This window comes from Telmatherina bonti, assembly GCF_933228915.1.
Source record: "Telmatherina bonti genome assembly, chromosome: 16".
Taxonomy (NCBI): Eukaryota; Metazoa; Chordata; class Actinopteri; order Atheriniformes; family Telmatherinidae; genus Telmatherina; species Telmatherina bonti.
The window spans coordinates 8,534,454-8,556,447 of NC_136614.1; the positions used below are offsets into that span (position 1 = coordinate 8,534,454).

Sequence of the window (21,994 nt, forward strand, 5' to 3'; positions counted from 1 at the left end):
ACAGACTGACAGACAGGCAGACTGACGGACAAATATGTGTTATATGTGAGATGAATAACAGGCATGTTTTGCTGTGACTTTGAAGCTCATCTGGTCACTTGTCAGTCCCAAGTGTATGTATGGTAATGAAGGTTTAAGTAAATTCAGTTTTAGGTCTTTTAAAGACATTTTAAGACCATTATCAATCAAGTTTTAGACTAAAACTCCCAGAAACATTTATACAATCCCAGAAATTTCAAACCTTTTAGATTTGTTAATTTAGTTACCAAAAAGGATTGCATTATATCCCATTTGAATCCAATGTTTTCCACAACAAGCAGCCAATGTGACTCTGAACATTAAACATTTTTCCCAACTGTTTTGGCAGAATTAGCCAGCAGTGCTGCGAGGTTCTCTCTGCTCAGCCCATCGATCAACATCCAGCTGATTTAGACTCCATATTTCTGGTGAGAACGGTAAAACATTCAAAGCTTCAATGTGACATTTTACAGTTTGATTTACAAATATAACCTGAAAAAGATGCTTAATAAATCTAAATCCAGTCTTTAGAAATGAAGCAATTATAAAGTTTTTTTTTTTTTTTTTTTTTTTTTTAAAATAAAGAGAGTTTGAAGTGGATTTAACTACACAGAAATCCTAATTCATTACCTCTGTACTTTATATTTGTCTTTCTTCCAGCTTCTGGAGGACAACATTGTCAATTTTGCAAAGAAAAAACTGAAGCAGTTCCAAAAGTCTCTGAGTCCAGGTTACTCAGAATACGTAGAGAGCCAGGCAGATGATGAGAAGGTGCCGAGTGGTGAGGATGAAGATCAGATGAGGAACAGCAGAGAGTGGTTTCTGAAAATCACAGTGTACTTCCTGAGGAAAATGAAACAGGAGGAGCTGGCTGACCTGCTGCAGAGCAGTAAGAGACACCATCACATCAGCAAAGGGCTCCAATTTCCAAAGAAGCTGAATTTAATTGTGAAAAAATGAGCCAGCTGTTCAAGCAAAACAATGTATGCACTCCTGAATATTACATAGTGGAACGTATTCCTTTTGTATGGTGTAGCGGAATAGCCTCTACAAATTATGAATTTATTAATTACCTCGGAGCACCACCTTTAATTAACTTAAAATTCAGGCGGATGAGACACCTGAAATAAACTCAATTCAATAAACAGTCTCACTTCAAAGGAGTAAATCCTAAGAACGAATGAACCAGAAATCGTGCATTCAGAAATTATGACAAGAACAGATGAATTGATTATACATATTTATTTACAATGATGGTAAACATACAGCAGTGAAAATGAGCAATGATGGAGAGTTTATGGGTGAGATGGTATAATGAATTTGTCAGCATGGAATTTCATTTATGACAGTAATAAGGAACGCTGAAATTAATTAAATGAGATGGAGCAGGAAGAAACTGGTTGGAATTAAGTAAATAAATCGGGATGATTATCTACTTAAATCTTTGATAAGAACGTGTTCAATAATTCTAAATTTGGATAAGAATTCGAATTTAATTATTTAATTAGGATTTGATGTACTGGTTTGGGACATCACAAATGTCAGAGCGTTATCAGATCCTACTTTGAACGCTGAATCCGGAGTGTGGGTCGAAGCGGGTGGATGGTCCTCTATTCGGCGCGTTTCCGGGGGAATTGGATCCCTGGAGCGTCAGAAGATGTAGGTCTACGCAGCTACTCTGGCTTCTGGGTCCGTTCAGCGGAGTTCCAGAGCGGCGTGATGATGATCCAGATTGTCCCAAAAATAGATAGTTCCAGATTTTACGTGTAAAGACGCAGTGGAAAAAGTTGGAGCTACGGTTCTAGTTAATTACTGATCTCGGGAAAAATACTGGTTACAAATAAACACTTGTTGTACTTTCTCCCGTTCAGAAGAACGGAGAGGTAAAAACTTATAATGAAATAACAAAAAGAAAAGAAGACGAAAGGCTAAAGACAAAAGCTAAGGACAAGAAAGAAACTTAGAGGAGACAAAAAGCTGAGGAAGTTGATCTGCCAGTCTAATTTAAACAGACCCGCCTTTCGAACTTCCAGCCAATCATGAGTTGCTTCTGTCAGAGGCTGACCAACCTTATCCAATCAGGTCAGCTCTAGTTCCTTCTCTCTGCATCTCATTAATGTGAACAGGATACTTTCAACTCTTTGCTTTGTTTGCCGCAATACACATCAAATCACATTCTTTCAGAGTTATGCAGATTCCTCGTTTGCTGGAAGGAAAGCATTTTATAGTATTACTTTCACACAGGAAAAGATTGGCTACGTGTATTTTTATTAAAGGTGGATTAATTAATTGTCATGACTCGTCCTCATGGGGTAATCCTAAAAAGAAAACTCACATTTTATTCATTCACATTAGTAGTTTAAGAGAAGTCTGAAGCTTGGAAAACATAATCAACAATTATTTAATGCAGTGTTTATGATTAATGTGTGTGTGTGTGATCAGTTCAAAGAATTAAATCACATATCAAGATAAAATAATGGAAAAGAAGAAATTCAACCAAAACAATTAACCACAGTCCTTTCGACTAAGTTAAATCGGTTCCTTCAATTGGGGAAAGAAGTTTGGATTCCTTCTGTCTCCTTCTCTGTCAGGGTAGGGGTTGTTCTGGCGCCATGGAGTCTCTTCTTTGGCTTAGAAGTGTCATTTCTGACAAGAACCAGGGTTTGGTCAGATGCGACTCTCGGCATTTCCCCCGACCTGCAACCATAAATTGTTAGATGTGCTTTAATCCTTCGTGTTGACACAGCCGCATTCTGTAGGGAGTAAAGGTGTAAATCTCTGAAGGTCACCCTCCCTCTTGGGTCAAATGGTCACCCCTCTTCGTCCTGTGTGGACCAGTCTTACTGCAGAGAGAGAAATAACAACTATTGTTTAATCCAGTCGAATGTTTTTAATCCTGGGAGGCCAAGATCACTACAATGGTGAGAAATAGATGAAATGAGAATGAACCAAAAGCCACGAAAAGATGACAGCCAGGGAGAAGCAGATGAGTAAGGAGGCGATAGCTGATATCCACCTAAACAGGGCTGAACAAGCAAGTGGATGACAGCATTCAGTGGTGCTCAAGCCCATTCTCAGCTACTAATAAGCCCCCCACCCATGTGGATCTGTCCAGGTGGATAGTAGCCACTGCAAAGGCCAAGCAAGGAGGTGCTAGTTTTTAGATATTGTACTGGTAAGGGCCAAGTGAGCAAACCACTTCCTGGCTGATAGCAAGCAGGACCTGGCCTAAATGCCACCCATCGTCTCAGGTGGAAGAGCAGATGCCAGCCAGTGTCAGCCACAGCCCTGCAGCCTGTGCTACCATAGTATTTCATATTAAGCAGAACATTAGGCAGAGTAATGGCAGCTAAGGCAGCTGACAATACTTTCAATTGATACGTTTGTGCACGAGATGAACAAACGTCTCCTATGGTTGCTTCTACAACCCCTTAGAAATGTGGTTTTGCTAATGTGGTGTTTATCAATCTCCTCCACACACTTCACACATTGTGCACAAAAAAGATAACAACGTTTGTGTGTTAGCATCATTGCTATTCTAGATCTTGGCAGCAGACATTTTCTGCCTTAGCAGGTATTTTACCACACTTCACACATTTACACGTATTTACATGGAGAACACAGAAAACGGAGGTGAAAGGTAATGTCTCATGACTGTAATAGAGATGTTCTGCTGTAATCTTTGTTGGGGCTCTTCATCATGTTCACCTTTGGATTCTGAATCTCATTCCAGATCCAGCATGGATGGCTGGATTTGAGCTGATTTCACTGTTGAAAATGGAGTGTTTATCAAAAGTTTTTGCTTTGTTAACAAACTGCAGGAGCTTCTAAACTGGATGTACAAGTGGGTTCATGAGTCTGCCAACTTAATTACCTCCTAAGCAAGCTCCAGGAATCAAACTAGTCAGAAGATACTTCCCACAAATCTTCCTTGTTCATAGGAGGATGCTTCCTCCAAGAAATAGTTCTCTCTAATTTTGACATAATAACAAACTATTTTAGGTTGTGATGTTGTGTAACATCACATTTAGGAAAAGGTACAAAATGATGTGTTTAAATAAACAAGAAGCTGGTAGGATGCATGTATGCATGCATGCATGCATACATACATACATACATACATACATACATACATGGATGGATGGATTGAAATATGGATAATTGGAACTAAGATGTACTGTTTGTTCATTTAGAAACTTCCACCACAGTGTTTAATCAAAAACACAAATTAAACCTGAAGAAGAAGTTCCAGTGTGTGTTTGAGGGGATCGCTAAAGAAGGAAACCCAACTTTCCTGAACCAGATCTTCACAGAGATCTACATCACAGAGGGAGGAACTGCAGAGGTCAATGATGAACATGAGGTCAGACAGATTGAAGCAGCTTCCAGGAAAGCAGACAGACCAGAAACAACCATCAGACATGAAGACATCTTTAAACTCCCACCTGGAAGAGAGGAACCAATCAGAACAGTGATGACAAAGGGAGTGGCTGGCATCGGGAAAACTGTCTTAACACAGAAGTTCACTCTGGACTGGGCTGAAGACAAAACCAACCAGGACATCCAGTTCTTGTTTCCATTCACTTTCAGAGAGCTGAATGTGCTGAAGGAGAAGAAGTTCAGCTTGGTGGGACTTGTCCATCACTTCTTTACTGAAACCAGAAAAATCAGCTGCTTTGAAGACTTCCAGGTCGTCTTCATCTTTGACGGTCTGGATGAGTGTCGGCTTCCTCTGGACTTCCACAACAATGAGATCCTGACTGATGTTACAGAGTCCACCTCAGTGGATGTGCTGCTGACAAACCTCATCAGGGGGAAACTGCTTCCTTCTGCTCACATCTGGATAACCACACGGCCTGCAGCAGCCAATCAGATCCCTCCTGACTGTGTTGGCATGGTGACAGAGGTCAGAGGGTTCACTGATGCTCAGAAGGAGGAGTACTTCAGGAAGAGGTTCAGAGATAAGAAACAGGCCAGCAGGATCATCTCCCACATCAAGTCATCACGAAGCCTCCACATCATGTGCCACATCCCGGTCTTCTGCTGGATCGTTGCTACAGTTCTGGAGGATGAGCTGAAAACCAGAGAGGGAGGAGAACTGCCCAAGACCCTGACTGAGATGTACATCTACTTCCTGGTGGTTCAGACCAAAGTGAAGAAGGTCAAGTATGATGGAGGAGCTGAGACAGATCCACACTGGAGTCCAGAGAGCAGGGAGATGATTGAGTCTCTGGGAAAACTGGCTTTTGAGCAGCTGCAGAAAGGAAACCTGATCTTCTATGAAGCAGACCTGACAGAGTGCGGCATCGATATCACAGCAGCCTCAGTTTACTCAGGAGTCTTCACACAGATCTTTAAAGAGGAGAGAGGACTTTACCAGCAGGAAGAGAAGGTGTTTAGCTTTGTCCATCTGAGTGTTCAGGAGTTTCTGGCTGCTCTTCATGTCCATCTGACCTTCATCAACCATGGAGTCAACCTGATGGAAGAAGACAAAACATTATTTGATGTCTTTGAACCGAATGAAAAATGTCAAGAGCCAAAGCTACACCAGAGTGCTGTGGATCAGGCCTTACAGAGTCCAAATGGACATCTTGACTTGTTCCTCCGCTTCCTCATGGGTCTTTCTCTGCAGACCAGTCAGAAGATCCTCCAAGGCCTGATGACACAGACATGTAGAAGCTCACAGACCATTCAGGAAACAGTCCAGTACATCAAGAAGAAGATCAGTGAGAACCTGACGGCAGAGAAAAGCATCAATCTGTTCCACTGTCTGAATGAACTGAATGATCGTTCTCTGGTGGAGGAGATCCAGCAGTCCCTGAGATCAGGACGTCTCTCCACAGATAACCTGACTCCTGCTCAGTGGTCAGCTCTGGTCTTCATCTTACTGTCATCAGAAAAAGATCTGGATGTGTTTGACTTGAAGAAATACTCTGCTTCAGAAGAGTCTCTGTTAAAGCTTCTGCCAGTGATCAAAGTGTCCAACAAAGCTCTGTAGGTAGACTTGTGTTATAGATATTTATAACTTCCAGCATGTGAAACTACTTAAAGTGAATTTTTGTCTTCACTGTAAATTCCTCTTCAGACTGAGTGGCTGTAACCTCTCAGAGAGAAGCTGTGAAGCTCTGTCCTCAGTTCTCAGCTGCCCGTCCTCCAATTTGAGAGAACTGGACTTGAGCAACAACAGCCTGAAGGATTCAGGGGTGAAGCAGCTGTCTGCTGGACTGAAGAGTCCACATTGTAAGCTGGAAACTCTCCGGTACAGTTTGATACTGATAAGTGAAACCCTTTTCATGGTTTATGCTTGTTTGCCTTCTACATCTATGGTGCTATATTATCTTTTTAATGTGTTTATGATATTGTGTAATTCCAGGTTGTCAGGTTGCCTGATCACAGAGGAAGGTTGTGCTTTTCTGGCTTCAGCTCTGAGCTCCAACCCCTCCCATCTAACTGAGCTGGATCTGAGCTACAATCATCCAGGAGACTCAGGACTGAAGATACTGTCTGCTGGATTACAGTACCCACGCAGGCAACTGGACACTCTCAGGTACAGGATGAAGCTTTTTTTTTTAATGAGACGTGACATGTCAAAGAATCAGAAAATATGTGGTTTTTAAAAGCTAAATCAAAAATGTTCAAACAGTCTCAAATAGTCAATGATAGCTACAAATAGAATGGTAGCTGCCACTTGTTAACCTAAAGAGATTCTTTAAATTTAGAACTAAACTGCCAATGAACCGTGCCTGATGGAAAGGTCTCTTATACTAAATTTTAAAATCAGTTCTGCATTTGGAAAGCCTGATATCTTCTGATGTGGTTCTTGAAGTGAGAAATTGTGAAAAATTAGAAACCCTTTAAATAGCCTGTAACTGTTAAAAAAGTTAAAGGTCCAGTGTATAAGAATCATGCTGCCTTACATACATAAATATGTCCGTATCAACCATTGTCAAATGTCACTGCCCTCATACTTTCATGAACCTTTTACATTGCTGTGATTAGGCAAATGTATCCACTAGTGTGCAGTACTGAGTTCAGAGTTTACGTCTGCTCATTTACATCAGGGTCAGACACTGGTTAGTGGCAATAATGCACCATTGTGACACCCAACAAACTCTCACAGCCTTTCTTCAATAACTCCCACCATCTATACAACTGTTGTCCTCTTCTTCTACTTCCTGTTCTTCTTCTTTCTGTTCTTCTCTGCTTTGTTCCTTTCACTGCTAACCTGTTATGTATCCTGTTCAATACTCCCTGTAGTTTCCAGTGGCATTGATCTGTTTACTGTATCAAACAATGTATCTGTCTTCTACATCCATCATGAATGGGCCTTCACCAACATCTACTGGTAACGATGGACACAGCGTGTTGTGAATGGACAGTGGTTGCCTGTGACCACTAATCAACCAGACATGAACAGGACTCAGGATCCTTTGAGTGGATCCAGTGTTGTCTGGTATAGCAATGACTTGTGTACATTTGTACTGTCTTCTTCTATGGTCCTTTCAACCCAATAGTTAAGAATGACATACAGTTTCTGAGACATTTAACATCACTTTACGGTTAAAAGTTTGCTCAAAATCCTGTTAAACACATTCTGATTGTTGTCTTCTTCTTCTTATTATTAGATAACAGAAAGCAGAATATTACTATAATCATTTGGACATGTCACATGGTAATACATGGTTAATAATGGTTAATTATTGTTAATTTTAAAAAAATATTTAAGGGAAAAGATAAAGACATCATATTAAAAAAAGGACTTTTCTTACCATTTTTCATGGGTTGGGTCTCAAAGGTTTAAAGCATTATTTATCCCACATGGTGCTCTAGCACTTACAGTATCAAGCAAAACTGGTACAACAGTTTTAAAACTCTTACTTACTCTTGGGGCTCTAACTTCATACACACAGGTTTTTGTCCATTCAGTGACTCCGTAGTAAAAGTGGTAGAGACTGCCATGTAAGTGGAACCATGGCTAGTAAATATGAATGACCTATTCCAAGAAAATAAAAACTTTGAAGTTATTTTACCAATGTACCAAACAGAAACATACTTTTAAATAATATCGTTTTCTTTCATAGACATTTGACTTTGTTTCATGCTGCACCTTTAAAATTTGCAGTAAGAAGTGTTGTTTTGTCCTGCAGGGTGGACCACAGCGGAGAGCAGTGGTTAAAACCTGGCTTGAGAAAGTGTAAGTTTACATTTAGTGTCTGATGTGTTTACATCTGTTCTATACCTTTTCCCTTTAATTTTAATTTTAATTTCTATCCTAGTTACATTCACTTCAGTCTAGCTATATTTGTGTGTGTGTGTCTGTTATTAATCTCTACCTCCTGGTTATCAGATGGGGTTATCTTTGGTTCATGACATCCTGGAGTTAATATTTACATCTTGATTGAACATATTAACAACATATCAGCAAATTAAGAATAAAGCCATGTAATAGCTCATAAATTTGAGATGTCTCCTGTTTTTTGTCCTTTAGATCACTTAAAACTTGAGCTGGACACCAACACCGTGAACACAAACCTCAAACTGTCTGATGACAACAGGAAGGTGACAGTGGTTGAGGAGGAGCAGCCATATGTGGATCATCCTGGCAGATTTGGCTGGTGGCAGCTGCTGTGCAGAAAGGCTCTGAAAGGCTGTTGTTACTGGGAGGTTGAATGGAAAGGAAGAGTTCACATATCTGTGAGTTACGGAGGAATCAAGAGGAGAGGGTTCAGAACTGACTGCAGGTTTGGAGAGAATGATCAGTCCTGGAGTCTGAGCTGCTCTGACACCGTTGGCTACTCTGTCTGGCACAATAACACGGTGACAACCATCTCCTTCTCCTCCCCCTCATCTGAATCAGTGTCTAACAGGATTGGAGTTTATGTGGACTGTCCTGCTGGCTCTCTGTCCTACTACAGAGTCCGAGAGGACAAACTTATCCACCTGCACACAGTCAACACCACATTTACAGAACCTCTGTATCCTGGGTTTGGGTTCTGGTCATATGGTTCCACACTGTCTCTGTGTTCCCTGTAGGAGGGTGGGTATCTGGACGTGGTAACAGTTGCTGTAAATGTTCTTTAGGAAGGTTTAATCCCTTCTTGTTTTAATAAATTGTTTAAACAGCTGACTTTCAAAATAAGGAAAAAAGGAACACATTTCTGTTCTTATAAAATGTTCTCACACACATCTGAATGTATTTTTCTGTGGCTCCATCTCCTGTATCCTCCACACATTACATATACGGATCAGATCAATACAGTGACCCAGGTTTTACAACTGGACAGTGTTTTTACATCCTGGATCAAACACTGCAGTTTTTATAATGCAGAAATGTAAATGTTAAACTGGCTTCATGAAGCTGCAGCAGAACTTTACATCAGCATACAGAACATCACTTTAACTACATGCACAACAATAGGTCGTGTTTGAAACAGTTTATGCCTATAAAACAAGACAAAATCATAAATGGGGAATTTGTTTCATGCGGTTGTTCTGTTGAAGTAGAGGACACAATGATGAGATGTACCTTTATAAAAGCACCTTAACTCAGAGCCAGACAGGCATCTCCTCCAGTCATCTCCTGCACCTCAGTTCCAGTAAACAATCCATGGTAAATGTGGTGGTGACAGTGGAGAGATAACTTTGTAGTAAATAAAAAAAAACTAAAAATTTCTAACAAACGAGTAAACTTCAATGTTGTCTTTAGAATCTTTTCTTTATGTTGGATTGTATAAAGTTGCTTTTCTGTATCTGGACAGTTTGGAGCCTGCAGAAAAGTGTCCAATATCATCATCATGTCAGCCAGATGAATAATTGCTGGATCATCTCTGCATCCATGTGTGAAACACAGAGGCAATAAATATTTTCCTCATTAACAAAAGAAAAAGAATGAAAGAACATCATTTTTGCATCTTTAATAACAGATGAAAAATGTCTTTTTAGTGACTCAGAAGAAACGATTTGCAGGCTGGAAATTATTGGGTCAATCAATAAACATGATCAATATAAATTAAATTAGTTAACAGAATATTCAATTCAATTCAATTCAATTCAATTCAATTCAATTCAATTCAATTCAATTCAATTAAGCTTTGTTTGTATAGCACCACTTAACAACAGTCTAATCTCAGAGCATTTTCTAGACACATCAATCTAAACCAGTTCATAAAAAAAGCCTTGTTATGACTTGGATTCAAACCTCCATCCTGAGCCGCTCAAGGCGACAGTGGAAAGGAAAAAACTCCCTTTTTAGAGTGTCATGGAATTTATCTGATGAGAAATAAATCTAGAGATCAACCGCGCTCTGTCCAGTTTATTGACAATGTACAGTTGGTACGAGCGAGAGGTCTTAAGAGCTCTCCCCCTGCTCAGGGTGTTACAGCGATCTTTAGGCAGACACAAATAACCTTTGCCTGGCAGCACTGGTCAAAACAACTGCCAGCTTGATGATAACAACAGTCAAAGCTGAAACAGGCCTTGAACAGAACATTCAGTGTTATGCATGAACCTACTAAAGCAAGCTTTCTGAACTACTCAAAACTATGCAGAATATATATTTTGTACTCCATAAAAGAAGCTAAATAAAGGAGTAACATAATAAAACTACACTATGTGCATAATTTCCACCACATAGAGGAAGTAAAAGCCTCCAGCAGAACTTTAGGGAGGACGACCATCTGCCTGGTCTGGTTAGGGTGGAAAGGACAGGACAGAGACCAACATGGACGGCAACTTTTATGCAGGAAGACCTGTAGAAAGAGCAGAAACATGTCAGTGATGCCAATCCTGTCATATGTTTCTACATGGAAGATGAGGAGCAGAGAAATAAAGAGAAAGCGCTCAGGGCATCATGGGACCTCCCTCAGCAGTCTAAACCTATGGCAGAGAATTATTTATCTATTAATATTATATATATTTAAAATACTAATTTTATGCTCAACTTGTTGCTGTGGTATGAAAAGTGTTCTGCAGCAGGAATCAGACCCTTAGATATTTTAGATAGATATTTTCTGTTCTCCAGAAACTTCCCACACACAGTCCTGGGTAACAGGACTTTTCCACACACTCCTGCCTGAATTTGTGGCTTCTCAGCTCAGTGTTTGTGTCACCATAAAATCACTGCAATGTTCCTGTCTGACTGCTCATCTGTCCTTTCATTTTGTTTTTCCCACAAACCTGTTTGGGCCAAACTGATCATTACATACACATGAGAAAGATGATGGATTCAACCTGACTCCTTTCCCACATTCAACACAAACATGATCTTGTCTGCCCCTCCTGATTCACTTGATGTCGCCTGTTACCTTATGTTTTTGGTTAAACAGGGAGCAGATTCTTATGGACTCCCATTCCTGCTGCTTATTAAAAATATTGACAAAGTATCTCATCGATGTGAGATTTAAAATAAAAATTATTAGATAAAAACCTCATTTTCATAGAATTTTAAAAATAATTATGAGATAAAAGGTAATTAATACGAGATTAAGCTGCTGAAGTAATTTTAAATCTCATAATTATGAACTACTTTGTTTTGAACCAGGTTGGGCTTCATCAACAATGTCAGGTAGCATCACCATCTCGTGGATAGTATCTGTAGAACACCTGGGTTCAACAGGTCAGACAGGTTTTCACACCATTCTGTGGTTTTAAGACGTGGACTCCAGAGTTATGAGGATGTGATCAGATGCCTGCAAACACCAGAACGACGCCGTGAAACAACAGCTTCTTCTCTCGTCGTCTTCACTTGACGATGGAAAGTCTCCGTAAGTCGACTTGATTGAGCTGAACAGGTAGGAATCATTTCAGAGAAATCATTCACTATCTATAATCTTTATAATCCCTCACACACACACACACACACACACACACACACACACACACACACACACACACACACACACACACACACACACACACACACACACACACACACACACACACAAATTACTGCAGAGATTTCCTGATGTTGGCTGTTTCAGCGTTTGAATATTCTGTAAAAGTTTTGAGTGAGTTGATTTTCAGGTGTTTAGGTTGTACAGACGTTACAGTTCAGTTCAGTTTATTTGCCATTTGCAGTATTAAAACCACATTGGAAAGCAGTAGTAAGAGCACATCAGACAAACATACAACACTGGTAGAGACATCCTAAAATAAGATGAAAAATAAAAATAAAATAAATACATAAAAAGCAGCACTTAAATGCTAGCTAAAATGACCATTGATCTGAGGCCTTTTGAAAAATACATTGTCAAAAAAAACTTTTTGTGTGACAAAATGTAATACATTTGATAGTGCGATGGCTTTTACCCAAGGGCAGAACCTCAAACAACTCGGTAGTGGGATGGCCGAAGGGATCATTAATGATTTGCAGAGTTCTTGTTAAAAGTCTGGATTTATAAATATCCTCCAGAAGCGGTATGTCACAGCCTATTGTTCTGTGAGCAGAGCGAACCACTTTGTTTAACATTTCCTTTTCTTTCACAGTGAGATTACCAAATCACACTATGGTAGATCTGGTAGGAAGGCTTTCAATGCCACACCGATAAAAGTTTAAAAGAAGGGTTTTAGTTTGAGTAAATCCCCTTAATTTTTGCAAAAAGAAGAGACATTGGCGAGCCTTTTTAACAATATTTTCATTTTATTTTTTATTTTATTTGACAGGGACAAGTATGCTCCATGAATGATGGCACATACTACAGCATTTTAGCCAAGGCTAATTTTCAATGCCTGTTCCTAGTTGGGCTTTTACACAATAAGAAAGTATACACAGATTACATTGTATTGCGAAAATTAAAAGTTACACATATGTGCCTTTATATATATATATATATACATACAAAATACAAATACGTATATATACACCAAAATGTAAAATTAAGTAAAACACATTCAAGGCTTTCAATAAAATTCAGTCCGAAATAAGAACATTGTCAATACATTCAATCTAAATTACCGTTTTGCTACCCACATGGAAAAAATTACAATACTAAAGGAGAGTACAGGCCTGATTTGTCTTTATCAAGTTCTTAAGTCTGGAAGTAAACTTTTTAAAATCTGGTATGGTCTTAAGGTCTGTTGGGAGGGCGTTCCATAAGCGACAACTCTTCACAGAAAAGGTTGTCTGCCCAAAACTAGTCCAACAATTGGGGATCTTACGGTCATGGTTTGTCAGACTTCTGGTAACTCTGCTGCTGTTACATCTCTCCACACATGTGCATAGAGGCTCAGGTACTAAATGATAGATACATCTGTAAATTAAATTAATAAAGGAGAAATTGATCCCTGGGCCAGCTTCTGCAGCCGGGGATCGGACCGCCAGGGTCCCCGCCCCTTGCTGCCGCCCAGCTCACACTGCACCCGACCCCTACGGCTCCTTCCGCAGATGGTGAGCCCACGGGAGGTGGGGCCCATGTAACCCTTTCGGGCTGTGCCCAACCGGGCCCCATGGGCGAAGGCCCAGCCACCAGACGCTCGCTCTCGTACCCCACCTCCAGGCCTGGCTCCAGATGGGGGTCCCGGTAACCCGCGTCCGGGCAAGGGAACATTCATGCCCAGGTTGGTCGTCATAGTAGAGGTCGATGAGCCGTGCTTGGTCTGGTCCCTCCCCTAGACACCTGTTTGCCATGGGTGACCCTACCAGGGGCAAAAAGCCCCCGACAACATAGCTGCTAGGATCTTCGGGACGCACAAACCCCTCCACCACGATAAGGTGACGGCTCAGGGAGGGGCTGTTTCAATGACTTTAGATAAAATTGGTAAAATCAATATAGGTCGATAATTACTTACAGAATCCTGACTCCCTGTTTTGAATACTGGAGGGATTACTACTTTTTTCCAGGCTTTAGGAAATGGACAGGTTCTTTTGGACAGTTTAATAAGATGTATCAGAGGTTTAAGTAGCACAGTTCTATACTTTTTAAGGAAGCAGCTATTCATGTTGTAAATATCCATGGATTTCGAATTAGTAAGTTTATTTATTATTTCTGCCACTTCTGCTTCCGGTACCTCTTTGAGAAAAAAACAGTCTGTTGAAACTGTTTTTAATGTAACATTTTGAGTGACTGTAGGCGGAAAATCTTTTGCTAATTCTTCAACTGATTGCACAAAACATGAATTGAACTCATTAGTCATAATTGCACTATTTGTAATATTCTTACTATCAACCGTAAGTTCTACTATCTCCCTCTGTTTTTGGGATTTGTTGGTTAAACTATTCAAGTGTTTCCAAAGTATTTTATTGGAACCCTGAGCATTGTCACTTAGTTAAGTGTAAAATGCTGCTTTTGCTTTGGGCAGTTAAAATATTCAATTCAATTCAATTCAACTTTATTTATATAGCGTCAAATCATGGCAATGCCATCTCAAGACGCTTTACAGACAGAGGGGAAAACATAATGAAGGCCAATTCATCATAGCCTATATAAGGAAACCAACAGATTGAGTTGAGTCCAACTCAGTCTCCCATCCTGAGCAAGCACACTGGCAACAGTGGAAAGGAAAAAACTCCCTTTTAACAGGAAGGAAACCTCCGGCAGAACCCGGCTCAAGGACAGGCAGCCATCTGCCTCTGCTGTGTGAACTGCTACTCCCGGCCAGGGAGACCTGCTGAGACAGGAGACATACATGTTAATGATGCAACACTGTTATGGGGGGGGGGGGGGGGGGGGGGGGGGATAAAGAGAGAGATAAAGAGAAAAAGAAAGAAGCTCAGTGTATCAGGAAATGTCCCTCAGCAGTCTAAACCTATAGCAGCATAACTAAGGGATGATAACCATCCCTAGCTATAGGACCTATCAAAAAGATAAGTCTTCAGCCTAGTCTTAAAGGTGGGGAGGGTGTCTGCTTCCCTAACACTAACTGGGAGCTTATTCCATAAGAGAGGGGCCTGATAACCAAAAGCTCTGCCTCCTGCTGGGCTCTTTGAGACTCTAGGAACCACAAGTAAGCCTGCAGTCTGCGAACGAAGTACTCTGCTTGGTATATAAGGAACTATGAGGTCTTTGATATATAGTGGTGCCTGGTTGTGGAGGGCTTTATATGTAAGGAGAAGGATTTGAAACTCTATTCTAGATTCAACAGGCAGCCAATGAAGAGCAGCTAAAACTGGAGAAATATGATCTCTCCTGCTGGTTCTGGTCAGGACTCTGGCTGCAGAATTCTGGATCAGCTGAAGGCTTTTCAGGGCATATTTAGGACAGCCCAGTAATAGAGAGTTACAGTAATCTATTCTCGAAGTAACAAAAGCGTGAACCAGTTTTTCTGCATCACTCTGAGACAGAATGTCCCTAATTTTGGCTATATTACGTAAATGAAAGAAGGCTGTTTTATTAACCTGCTTAATATGTGGGCCAAAGGACAGGTCAGAGTCAAATATTACTCCAAGGTTTCTCCCTGCAGCACTGGAAGCTAAAGTAATGCCATCCAGGTTCATTACAAAACCGGAAAATTTAGCTCTGAGTTTTTCAGATCCAACGAGAAATACTTCAGTCTTATCTGAGTTTAAGAGGAGAAAATTTCTAGACATCCAAGTCTTTATGTCTATGAGACAATTTTGTAGCCTATTGGGCTGATTTGTTTCATCTGGTTTAAAGGATAAGTATATTTGAGTATTATCTGCATAACAATGAAAGTTTATTCCATGCTGTCTAATAATTTTGCCTAAAGGGAGCATATATAGCGTGAAGAGTATTGGTCCAAGTACAGAACCTTGAGGAACTCCATGACTTACTGTAGTTTGTGAGGAGGACTTGTCATTTACATGAACGAACTGAAGTCTATCAGATAAATATGATTTAAACCAGCTTAACGCTGTATCGGTAATTCCAATCATCTGTTCTAGTCTTTGTAACAGAATGTTATGATCGACTGTATCAAATGCAGCACTAAGATCAAGCAAGATAAGTACGGACACAAGTCCTTTGTCTGAGGCCATAAGAAGGTCATTAGTAACTTTCACCAATGCCGTCTCAGTGCTATGATGAGCTCTAAATCCTGACTGAAACTCCTCGCATAAATTATTTCTGCTCAGGTGGGCATGTAGCTGAGCTGAAACTATTTTCTCCAGAATTTTGGACATAAACGGGAGGTTAGATATAGGTCTATAATTTACTATCACCTCTGGATCCAGAGATTGCTTTTTAAGTAAAGGCTTGATTACAGCAGTTTTAAATGACTGTGGTACATATCCTGTCACTAAAGACATATTGATAAGACTTAGTAGTGATGTATTAATTAAAGGGAAAATGTCCTTAAAGAGGCTCGTTGGGAGAGGGTCTAAGATACAGGTGGATGGTTTAAATGAAGCTATTATTTTAGTTCATTCAGAGGGTTGGACAGGACAGAAACTATTTAGACACAAGTCAGATCCTGGTTCTAAGGATGCTTCAGAGACCACAACAGGCTCAACATTATAGGTAGAAGGAAGAGTATTGTGAATTTGATCTCTAATAGTGTCAATTTTATTCCTGAAAAAATACATGAAATCATCACAGCTAAGTGAGAAAGGAATACATGGCTCCACAGCACTCCGACTCCTAGTAAGCCTAGCTACAGTGCTGAAAAGAAACCGGGGGTTGTTTTTGTTTTCCTCTATCAATGATGAATAATAAGCTGTTCTTGCCGTACGTAAGGTGTTTTTTGTATACAATTAAGCTTTCTTTCCAGGTTAAGTGAGACTCCTCTAGTCCTGATGAACGCCATCTGTTTTCCAAACGCCTTGACGCCTGTTTTAGAGCTTGAAGCTGGGAATTAAACCAGGGAGCCTTCATAATCTTACCTAATTTCTTCTTCTTTAGGGGAGCAACATTATCCAAGGTTGTACGCATTGAAGCTGTTATAGTATCAGCATGTTGATCAATCTGAGCAGGAGTAAAGCTTAAAGGGGGACTCTCAGTCATGCTAACACATGGTAGAGGGGAAAAATTGATTCAATTGATTGTTTAAATTATGTAATATTGTCTGATAAACATCTACTATAGTAGAATTTATTTTTGGTCAGTGAGTAATCAAATAAAGTGAATTCAAAGGTTAATAAGAAGTGATCGGACAAGACAGGGTTTTGAGGAAATACTTTGAGCTTATCAGTCTCAATACCATATGTTAGAACAAGATCAAGAGTATGACCATGAGAGTGAGTGGCACCATTGACATTTTGTGAAAACCCAATTGAGTTTAGAATAGAGCTAAAGGAAATGTTTAAACTATCATTTTCATCGTCAACATGAATATTAAAATCACCTAGTACAATGACCTTATCAGTAGTCAGCACTAACTCAGACAAGAGATCAGAGAATTCGGTCAGAAACTCAGAGTAAGGTCCAGGTGGGCGATACACTAATGCTAAAAGGAGCGGTTTCTCTCAATTCCATTTTGGATGAGATAAATTTAATGTCAGGAATTCAAAGGATTTATAGTTAGTTTTGTGCTTAGGATTAATTAAAAATTCTGACTGAAAAATAGCTGCAACACCTCCTCCTCTGCCTGTAGTTCTAGGAATGTGAAAGTTTAAATAGTTAGCTGGCGTAGCTTCATTAATACTAACATAATCCTCTTGCTGTAACCAGGTTTCCGTAAGACAGAATAAATCAATGTGGTGATCACCTATCAAGTCATTGACTAATAAAGACTCATTTGGGAGGGATCTGATATTCAGTAGGCCACACTTTATTGTCTTATTTTCAGATTTTATTAGATCCATTGTTTTTATTTTTATGAGGTTTTCACGATTAACCCGAGGGGTGTTTTTTGTGTTGTTTAATTGTTACTGCTGGGGAGTTGTATAAGGTCAGAAAAATACTATTTTAATTCTTAAATTTTTATGTATCAAAAGGTCAGTACTAAGTTTTGAACATTGTGACGTTTTCAGGGCCAAATCTTGTTTTTTCATGAGTTTTTGTATTTCATTATTTACCCAAGGTACTGTAGATTTTTTTGTCTAGTCTTTATTTACTTTGTGTATTTCTTTATTAGTCCTGTAATAGTTGCTGTCATAGAATTGCAGCACTCCCATACCTCCTCTGGAGCTGTAATCTGTTCCCAGTTTATGTTACTTAGTTCTCTTTCAAATTGTTCATATTTGGATTTTGGAATATTGAATTTTATCTTTTCACTGTCAATTTTACCAAAATACTACAGGCGCCTTTTGGTCAGCTTCATGTTATAGTCCGATATTTTATATGTCTTATCAGGTCTGGTTTGTTCATGAATACCAAGTCAATTAGGGTCTTAGTTTGTCTGGTTATCCTTGCCGGTCCTTTAATCATTTGTTGATAATTAAACTTTGTCATAACATTTTTGTTTACCGTTATTATCAGACCAGTTAATATTAAAGTCTCTGTACTATATAGTCTCTCTGTAAGACTCAAGTTGCTTCACTATGTGATTCAGTTTGTCATAAAAAGTAACAGTATACGAAGATGAATTGTACAGGACAACAATATTAAAATTCGTAGTAGGTGATAAAATTACATTCAAAGCTTGACATTCTAGTGGGGTATCCAGTTCAACTCTCTGACATTTAAATTAGTCTTTGATGTGTATTAATACTCCTCCCCCCTTGCCCGTGTTCCTATCCTTTCTAAAGCACTGATACCCAGCAATGTCTATCATATTAGTTGGAATGTTACTATGAAGCCATAATTCTTTTAAACAGAGATAGTCTAAGTTAGAGTCCAACAGAAGTGCAGAGATCCGGTCATATTTGTAGATGAGGCTGCGTATGTTTAATTGACCACAAAGTATCCCTTTTGGTTTACACTTTATGTCCCAGAGCACATGAGCATGATTAACAGTTTGAAAGATTAAATGTTGCTTTTGTTTTTGTACCGCGCAACAGCCAGAGCCATCTGATTGAGGATAAGGGGTGTTATCAGTTCATCCACACAGAATAGCACACCTTGCGATCCCTGCCACTCCATCTCCTGAACTACAGCAAAATCATCATCTGCAGTCACGGAACCCTTGCGATTGCGGTTGATATTCGTATTTGTTCCCGGCTCAGTCCTTGGGCCAGGATTGGTCAGTTGGGATTACTCACCGGTGTGGCAGCCGTCCATTGTTTTCACAGAGGGCTCCGACGTGTTCCACTCAGCAAAGCATTGTTCCACTGCCACCTGTCTCTGTGCCAGTATTTCCTGCAGATCCGCTGTGAGAGATGCTGGTGTGGTCAGGGAGGTTACCACCTGTGTCGTGTTACTAGTGTTGGACTGCCAGCTCAGATCTTTGGAGAGAGTGACACCCAAAAACTTACATTTATACACCATTTGTACCTCCGAATCATAAATGACAATGGGCACCTTGTTCTTACAAAGACTAAAATCCATTATCAGTTCACAGGTTTCAGAAGTATTCAAAACAAGGTTTTTTTTTCTTCACTATCGCTGACAACATTTTCTACCCTCTGTTCTGTAATATGATTCATCATCTGAAATGATAAGAGCTATAACAGTAGTATTGTCTGCATACTTGACTCTCAGATTGTCAGGATGAGTAGCAGCACAGTCATATGTGTACAGAGTGAAAATCAAAACGCTTAAAATACAACCTTGTGGGGAACTGATGCTTTCACAGAGTTCACCAGAGACATAGTAATTAATTTTTACTTTTCTGTGGTCTACAAATTAAAAGATTTAAAATCCATTTGCAAATGGCACCAAGACCACAAATTTTCATTTTGTGAATGAGCTTGTGAATGAACAGGAAGCAAGGAGTTAAAAGCAGAGCTGTAGTCTCTAATAAGCATCCGTGCATAAGATTTTCCTTTGTCTAAATGTTCATTTACAGAGTTCAGAGAAAAAGATAGGCATCTTCCACACACCTTTTTTTCCTGTAAGCAAACTGGAGTGGGTCTACAGACACAGGAATCTGTTCTTTAATATAGTACAGCAGCAGTCGCTCAAAGGTTTTCATTAAGACAGAAGTTAATCTACTGACCTGTAGTTATGAAGACATATCCCAAGTGTCTTCTTAGGCACTGGTATTATGACAGACATTTTAAAACTAAGCGAGACAGTGTAATATCTGAGTGACATGTTATACAGATAAGTTAAAACAGGGCTTGATATGGGCTCCTTCAACAGTTTACTGGATTAACCCTAACCCTAACTCTAACCCTAACCCCATGCCCTTTTAACATTCAACCCTGCCCATTTGACATCCAACCACGCCCACTGGATGTCCAATCCCGCCCAATATCCAGCCCCACTCTCCAGGCTGCAGCCGGGGGTTATCCAAGAAATGAGAGGACATCAGTCTTCTTATTTCCAGTTCCAAATCGACTATAAAACTGATTCAGTTAATTTGCCAGTGAGTGGTTAAAAGCAGTGATGTCTCCTCTAGGTTTCCAGTAGGTAATGGTGTTCAGACCTGTCCACATGCCTTGCGAGTTGTCCTCTTTAAAATATAATTTTATTCTGTCTCCACAGGGCCATTTTGCGACTTTGACAGACTGCTTCAGAGTGTATTTTGCCTGTTTATAGGTAGGAGCATCATCAGATTTAAAAGTCACAGCTTGTTCATGGTCACATCAGATTTAATCCATGGTTCTTGACTGGAATGTTTTTTAATAAGCTTCCGAAGGACACAGCAGTCAATTCCGGAGTTTAAATATCTAGTCACAGCATCACAGTATTCATCAAGTATTCTGGCCAAAAGACTGACCAATCTGTGGCGTCCAAACAACCTTTTGATTGAGTTTCGCAGTCTTTTGTCCAACACTGAACAGCACCCATTACTGGCTTTGTCTGTCTACTCCTTTGAATGTATGTTGGAAGAAGAAGAATGGAGGAGTGATCAGATTTGCCAAATGCAGTTCTCGGAATGGAGCGAAGTTCTCGGAATGGAGCGATACCCTGACTTTACATTACAATACCAGTGATCTAAGATCCATGATCCTCTAGCAGGATGTTTCACATGCTGATAGTAGTTGGGGAGGACAGTTTTGCCTGAACGCTTTCCTGAATGCTCATTTACATATTAATGTCTATTCTAGAAGATTCCGTCACTTTTGTCTCTAATTAATCTGAAAATAGTTTTTAAAAACAAGCATTTTATAGAATAAAAAGCTAAATGAAGGTCATCCTGGTGTGTTTATTTTGAGGACATCTTATCTGATTGAAGGCTTTGAAAGGTCATGTTTTGTTTGCAGATCCTCAGGCTGCGTATGAGGTACAACTTTTCTGGTTGCACCTCCTGAAAGTTCTTATAGTTTGCTTACTGGCCTCTGTGTTGTCTTGATTTTGGCTTCTGATTCAAATCTGATTAAATCAGCACATCTGCTTGCTCTGCTAAAAACATTGACTGATTGTCAATACAGGCTCTGCAGTATCAATTTTCCCTCACATCATTTACAAAAAATTCTTCACTGTGACATACACAAAGAAGAAAAGTAAGCCAAGGTAACTAGAGGTGCTGCAACTGCCTAAGCTACTTTTTTTTGTTGCAAAGAAAGGCACACCTCTCCTAGGATGAGACCTGATGGGAGCTTTAAACGTATGCATTGCAGGCAACACAGTTCTTTCTCCACCTGAAAATTATCTAACACCAGTAATGACCACAGACTCCTCAGCTCCATCTCACATTCCTGCTGCTTCTGGCACTGGCTGTGCCCATGCCTTTGTGCATAAAGTGAAAAATGACCTTTCAGTGAAACCTGTCCGCCGAAAGCTGCAACGCCTTCCATTTGCTGTAAGAGCATCTGTATCAGCAGAACTGGACCGCTAACAGAAGGCTGGTCTAACCTTTGTTAGTACACCTTTCGAGTTCTTGCGATATTTTGATGCGGTAACTCACACACCACGTGATGCACGGGGTCATGCGACCACTCCCTTTTTTAATATGCCGGCATACGCATTTAGGGAGGGAAACACCTAAAAGCGCTGCAGCAAAATGTTCCTGAACTGACGCCGCCGTTCAGAGTAAAGGTGATGAACGTAAATCACCTGGAATTGGCCAGGTTTTTTTAAATCCCAGTAAAACATCC

The 21,994-nt window shown here is 40.0% G+C and overlaps 2 protein-coding genes across 2 annotated transcripts in view; one reads left to right on the forward strand and one right to left on the reverse strand.

Annotated features, from left to right (window-relative positions):
- Window positions 1-9,051, forward strand: part of LOC306767589 (NACHT, LRR and PYD domains-containing protein 3-like) — a gene marked incomplete at both ends in the record, with an annotated part of 17,793 nt that extends 8,742 nt beyond the window's left edge. The window contains 7 exons of the mRNA XM_079255665.1: window positions 368-446; window positions 679-907; window positions 4,212-6,012; window positions 6,104-6,277; window positions 6,392-6,565; window positions 8,166-8,212; window positions 8,507-9,051. Coding sequence (XP_079111791.1) covers window positions 368-446; window positions 679-907; window positions 4,212-6,012; window positions 6,104-6,277; window positions 6,392-6,565; window positions 8,166-8,212; window positions 8,507-9,051 — 3,049 coding nt within the window. The remainder of the gene's footprint in view (window positions 1-367; window positions 447-678; window positions 908-4,211; window positions 6,013-6,103; window positions 6,278-6,391; window positions 6,566-8,165; window positions 8,213-8,506) is intronic.
- The window catches only part of LOC306767611 (uncharacterized protein), a gene marked incomplete at both ends in the record, with an annotated part of 105,124 nt that overhangs the window by 28,897 nt on the left and 54,233 nt on the right, over window positions 1-21,994 (reverse strand). The window lies entirely within an intron of this gene.